This window comes from Excalfactoria chinensis, chromosome 3 (genome assembly GCF_039878825.1).
Source record: "Excalfactoria chinensis isolate bCotChi1 chromosome 3, bCotChi1.hap2, whole genome shotgun sequence".
NCBI classification, from domain to species: Eukaryota; Metazoa; Chordata; class Aves; order Galliformes; family Phasianidae; genus Excalfactoria; species Excalfactoria chinensis.
In genome coordinates, this window is record NC_092827.1 from 18,029,059 (window position 1) to 18,035,532 (window position 6,474).

Below are 6,474 nucleotides of genomic sequence, written 5' to 3' on the forward strand. Positions count from 1 at the left end.
GCCATGAGCCATTCAGTTTGAACATTAATCTTCATTGTGAGCACAGTCACATGCAAGAACTGTCACAGAGAAAGACTGCTCAGTTAATATAGCTCAAATCAAAACCACAATCAAAGAGGTCTATTAATTCATTAATGACAGATTGCTGGTAATACATGATCAGTGTTAGCATTACAGCAGCATTGTAGCAAGTGAACTACAACATTATACAACCGCAATATATTAATGAACACCTCAAAGTCCTAAATGCTCTTTTATGACTAACCCTCCAAATTCTTAATTGCACTTACAGGAGTGCATGCACATAAAGTATATAAGTGCATGTTCCCTACACCTCCTGTTGGAGATGTGGGTATTCCACTTGTGTGTTTGTGCAGGCCCCTACTACCTACTGATATGTAAGTCAGCAAGAAAGCCCCATCACAGAGCCAAGTGTGCACAAAGTGATACACCTTTACTAGTTGCAGCCTATGCTGTCACCCCATGGATGAATGCAGGATAGTCACATCATCAATGACAAGGCTGCTTAATCTGGCCTGAACAGAGTTGATGCCAACAAGGTGGCTTCTACTGGAATCGAGTTGAATTTTGACTACTGCAGTTTCCAGTCCAAACTCTCTTCATGTTATTTCAAATTTTCTTGTTGCTTTTGTACTTCTCAAGGTGACTTCTTTGTTTTAAAAGTCCTTGTGGAGATTTTCTGTTGCTGTTGAATCAAATTAATTAATCATTTTACTCTTTAACATATCCATTTGGGAACTGTTGATAATCTTCCTTTTCAATATGGTAGTTTGGACAAGCATCATACAGGCAGTTTGGTGTGTTCACTCTATGTATACACACCCTATATACACTTAAAATTATATCTTAGCAGATGTTGTTCTCTAAGTCATTTGCTAAAGATGGCCACTAAACCACTTAAATCTTCATTGCTGCTGGCACCAGTTTTGATTTTTTACTCAAACATTTGCAGGACCAAAAAATTAACCCGTTTCTTCAGCCTACTTTGTATTTTTTTCATGAACTTTAGTTATAAACTCAATAATAATCCTTTTTAATAAAAGCCCAATATGTTCCATAATAGGTAGACCATTAAAATTTGCATCTGTTCACTGTTAAAGCTCTCATCCTAAATTCACAAGCAATAACTGAGGCTTTCAGTCCCTGCGAACACTATATACTAGTGGTAACAAATATTTGTGACTCTCGATATAGTTGTTTTTCAAAGCATAGATGTTTGCATCTGCCTAGATCCTTTTACATGATCTCAGTCAGTACTCTCTCAGTCATCAGTATCCTTGATCAGTTGACTGGTCTGGAATGACAGTTGAGTCATAGGGCTTTTATTTTGCAAGTTCCCTTACTGTGGTTTAGGTGAATTCAAAACCAGCATAAATAGTTTGTGTTAATTCACTTATGGGTGCTATTGTACAGGTGCACGCATAACTCACATAGATCCTGCTAGCTCTGTAGTTCTAATAATTAGCTAACTTTTCAAGTTGGATGTCTAGCAAGCTCACCACTAACCTCAAACACATGAAAGTTACATCAGTTTTATGACTGTGTCAGTGGCCAAAAGCAGCATTTTACATTTTTAGTATAATTCTGCAAATTGTTTGGCATCAGACATTCAGACGTGATAACATATGAATTAGAATGTGAAATTAATATCCGTACCTAGTAGTAAATTGAACAGTGCTGGTACAAGCACTATAACTCAGTTACCAATATGGTTATGTTCTTTGAAAGTTCCTTCACATTATTCTCACCTAGCACTTTCCCAGAGAATTAATGGATGCCATTGAGGAGTTACGTTAGTCTAGAAGACTGTAGATTGGATGTGGCTCTAGCATTTACTGTTATGTGTGTGTCTGGTCTATGCTAGCTGGCCTCAATGTCAAATGCTCTTGCAGTCTTTAGCTAATTAGTATAAACATAGTCCGTGTCCCTGTCCTATTAAAACAACAATAGATATCTGTGCTGGCTACTGCAGTAACAGATCTTCAACCAAAATTTATGTAGTTCCATTTTGACCACTGTGCTCGTAGAAGGGTGCTGTGTGTACTCAGATACTGTTAATTAAGGAATTTCCACAATGTAATTCATTATGCGTACTCATAAATCTCAGTGATTTCAGTATCATACTCTGTGTGTAGCACTGTAGCACCATCTTGTGTGAGCTGCAAATGTGATTTCAGTATTTGTATCCCTCAAGTGTGTCTGTAACAATTTCATTTAAAACAATTTAGATTTTGGCAGTATGCTCTAAAAATCAATATCAGTGGAGTCTGAAAAAGTCATGCTTTCTCATCCATAGAATTTCTCTATATTGTAATACTCTCTTTTGTAATACAGTATACTAAATATTTACCAGAGATTATGTAAAACTTCAGTGTGGAGACAAGAACATGAAACAGTTCCCCCTTATAACACATGGCAGATTTCATAATACTGCATTCACTGAAGATACCCCTTTGTTAGAATGCCCCGTATAAATATGAGGTACAAGATGCCACAATCTGAAGACAGTAAGTATGTATTATATGTGGTTTACAGTACTGACATGCATAAATAAAGCACAGAGATTAAAATCTTGTTGAGAAAAATGAGAATGAGCTGGTAGGGAATATTATAATATTGATATGATAGATAGATAGATTAGATAGATAGATAGATAGATAGATAGATAGATAGATAGATAGATAGATAGATAGGATATTGATATGACAGTAATAAAGCTTAATAAGGTAGCAAATGGGGCAAGGACTTGGAAATCAGTGCTCATAAAGAGTTGTGGTGCTTTCAGGTTTCTGCATGTATGGAAGGATACACATGTGGAGGCATTACTTTCAAAGCAGCTCTTGTATATCAGCAAAATGGAAAAAATAGCTATGCTCTTTGCACATACATTTGTTATCCTCATCTTCTCCTTTTCTTTCTCACTTTTTTGAGGGAGAAAGTTTGTGTTTGGAGTGGGAATTTTTCCTTTCTTTTGAATTGGTAAAAGCAACCAGAAAAACGATTGTGAGGGTATTGATTGCTGAGGACAGACTGACACAAAAGAAATGTAGTGGTACGTCTCTCGTAATCCTTTCCAGCTCTATACTTGAAATTTGTAGTCTAAGAGGAGCATGGGTTTCTACTTTTGCAGTAGAGTTTTGGCAAGAAACATTACATGCAGAGACAGCTAATGATAAATACCTTTAATTTTGCATGTTTGACCATTTGTGCAGCCACCATGTCCATATAAACAGCATGTCCTGAATTATTTCCACATGGCTGTGTAGAGGTCTTTATCATTTCCTCTTAACTAGTCTTCCATTATACCCCTTGGGTACTTATTTTCACTTTGGGATATGATAAGGCCAGTGATTAAAGTTATTCAATATTAAACCAATGTGACTGTCTCCTACAGTTCATGCAGTAAAGGAATAGAAAGCAAATAAATATTACCAAATTGAAGATGTTCACTTATACTACAGGTTCAATAGTATGAAATGTTGAGAAATTGCCTAAAAGTTTTCAAATGAATGAAGACTGGATAATGATGGATGACTTCCAAACTAGATCAAAAGTTTCATGACATGATTCCAACACCAAGAACTGAAGGAGTTACAGGAAAATAAAAACCATGTGTATAATTGGTCTAAAATACCACTGTGCAAGCCAACTCACTTCCAGGACATCCATTCTTTCTGCTAGCATATTTTGTGGGTTTTTTTACAACGTGCTAGATATACTAAAATCCTAAATACTGTATGGAAGGAGAAGAGATGTGCGATGAATACTTTCAGTTTTACTGTTCTGTATCCTGAAAATTGATTAAAAAATTGAAGTCCCTGCTTTAAGTTTGCACATTTTGTCAAGAAACTGTCACAGGGAACACATACTAAAACTAAACAAAAACCTGAAGTTGTTACGTTGAGCACATGGTCAGGAATTATTTGAACTTTTTCCAATGCGCCACTTTTGTTCCCATTGTCTCTTTTCTCTTTGTTTGAATCATGCAGAGAAAACTGCTGATCTTTATTTAGTGCATAATGCTCTTTCATGAACTAAGTTGTGCTGATAGACTGGAATCCCATTTTCCCTTACTAAGAATAGGGGTAACCAAGGGTTTTTTTCACTTGCAGCTTATACATTTTAGATAAATTATTCTGATATCTTTGTTACTGTTTTTTACTGCCTTTGAAGAATATTTTATTAAGGGATTTGCTGTCTGTGCAATTTAGTAATTTTTATTTGATTTGATTTCTTTCACTTCAGGTAACTCTGCAAGCAATCCAGTAGAAGTGACAGCACTTTATTCATTTGAAGGACAACAGCCAGGTGACTTGACTTTCAAAGCTGGAGACAAAATCATAGTCACAACCAAAACAGGTTCACAGTTTGATTGGTGGGAAGGAAGAATAGGAGGACAAACAGGCATCTTTCCAGCCAATTATGTTGCCATAAGTAATGACTAAGCCTATATAGAAGAAAGTGTTGAAGCAACAACAAATCTACACTGAAACATATGTTTTAACTTTTCAGATTTTAGCTAAATGAGGTTCTTGATCAAGACTATTCCAGCATAACACTGAAATGTATTTAATGGCCTTAGCTTTCCCTTAAGCTTATTTCTTAAGTAAACATTAGGTGATGGTCAATTTATGGTGAAGTTTCACTTTTGAGTCAAGTTGCTGTATAAAAAGTATTCCCATTTGTGTCTAGTTTCAATTCTGTTATGCTATATACTTTTATTTTTCAAATAAGGAAAAAGTTACAAACATTTTAAAAACAGATATGTATCTTTCTGTAATAAATATTCTGAAATCTGCATCAACTTGTCTGAGTTGGAGTTCTTCACTTTTACTAAAAAAGCAGATACTTTTTTGCAGGTATGGCATAGAATTTACCTTTACTTGATATTAAAAGTACTTCTAGCATTGCAGTTTTCCATAGTAACTACTTTACCTCTGATCCCTGGTGTTTGCCATTGTTAAACATACAAATATCTTTCTTTCAAACAGCTCAGTACCAGCTAAGCAGTTCACCTTCTCTAACAATTTCCCCTATATTGCCCTCATCTTTGAAGAATTTAAGCACTTCTAGAAGTTTATTTAATAAAATGCATGATTAGTACCTGCCAGAAAAAGATACAGCTTCATGTCAATTGATTCCTACAGGAACTTGTTTTGCATATGGAAAACACAACAAAGAACACCCTTCTAGTTCACAAATGAACTTATATAATACTTCCTGCTTCTTCTCATTTAAGGTTTTTTGTTTTGTTTTCTTTTTTAATATTTGATATTTGATCTTGTTTATCTTTAAGGAAGCAGTAACATAGGATAAATTATGAACAAATTCCTGGTAAGAAGATATTTTTGTAGAATGTATGTAGTATTAGTAATGTATGTAGCACTGTAGCTCTCAGATTTCAACTTCATTCTAAATACAGACACTGAAGCTAGATATTCCACATGGAAAAAAATGCACTTCAGTTATCCAGTAGAAGCTGAAGCATCCAGTAGCAGAATTGTGCTGTAGTACTTCAGTAATTATTTCCAGAATGCTAGCTGTTCTTTCAGCCAGCACAGTGGCCTTTGTATAGGATTGTTACAGGTTGTTAACTCATCTCAAGTGTCTGCTCCCATGAAACTGTAAATGAATTTATGAACTTGCAAATAAAAAGATTTAATGTGTATATTTTATGTATAAAATCTTCTAAGTGTTTATGTAAATTCAGTTTCCTGGACTGACTTTGCTTCAGGAAAAATAAGGATTGTCTAATCTAAGTGTTCATGATGGTCTGTAGACTCTGGAATATAGCACTGACTAATTACTGAATCCAATGTGAAAGGGAATATTAAATGAGAAGCATATCTTATACTCAGAAATTCTTTTATTCTTTTATTCCTCTAAATCATAGAATCATAAAATCATAGAATTACCCAGGTTGGAAAAGACTTCGAAGATCATCAAGTCCAACCACAGCCTAACCATAGTACCTTAACTCTAACAACCCTCCGCTAAATCATATCTCTGAGCACCACATCCAAATGACTCTTAAACACATCCAGGGACGGTGACTCAGCCACCCCCCTGGGGAGCCTAGTCCAGTGTTTAACTACCCTTTCTGTAAAGAAGTATTTCCTAATGCAATATAGGAGCGAAAAATCAGTAATTAGTCTAATCAAGGAATTTCATTTGTTATCAAAAAGAAGACTCGATGCAATACAAAACTATACTGCCTGATTCTATATGCCTTTGACATAAACTAGATCAACCTGTGTCAGTGGACTGAGATTTAATCCCAAAAGTGGTTGGACTTACCATCAGGAATCCTGAAGAAAATCACCAGTATTTAGTACTAACATCTTGAAAAATTACTTACTTTATATTTTAAAAGATCTGTGATCTTCTAAAGATCTATGATCTATGATCTTAAAAGATCTATGATCTCACAGTGGCTCTAACCTTGCTTGTAAC

At 35.1% G+C, this 6,474-nt stretch overlaps 1 protein-coding gene across 2 annotated transcripts in view; it reads left to right on the forward strand.

Moving 5' to 3' along the window:
• The window catches only part of SH3YL1 (SH3 and SYLF domain containing 1), a 39,870-nt gene extending 34,177 nt beyond the window's left edge, over positions 1–5,693 (forward strand). For both annotated transcript variants that reach the window (XM_072332350.1, XM_072332351.1), the window contains exon 10: positions 4,267–5,693. In XM_072332350.1, coding sequence (XP_072188451.1) covers positions 4,267–4,466 — 200 coding nt within the window. In that variant the 3' untranslated portion in view covers positions 4,467–5,693. The remainder of the gene's footprint in view (positions 1–4,266) is intronic.
• The last annotated feature ends 781 nt before the right edge of the window (positions 5,694–6,474 follow it).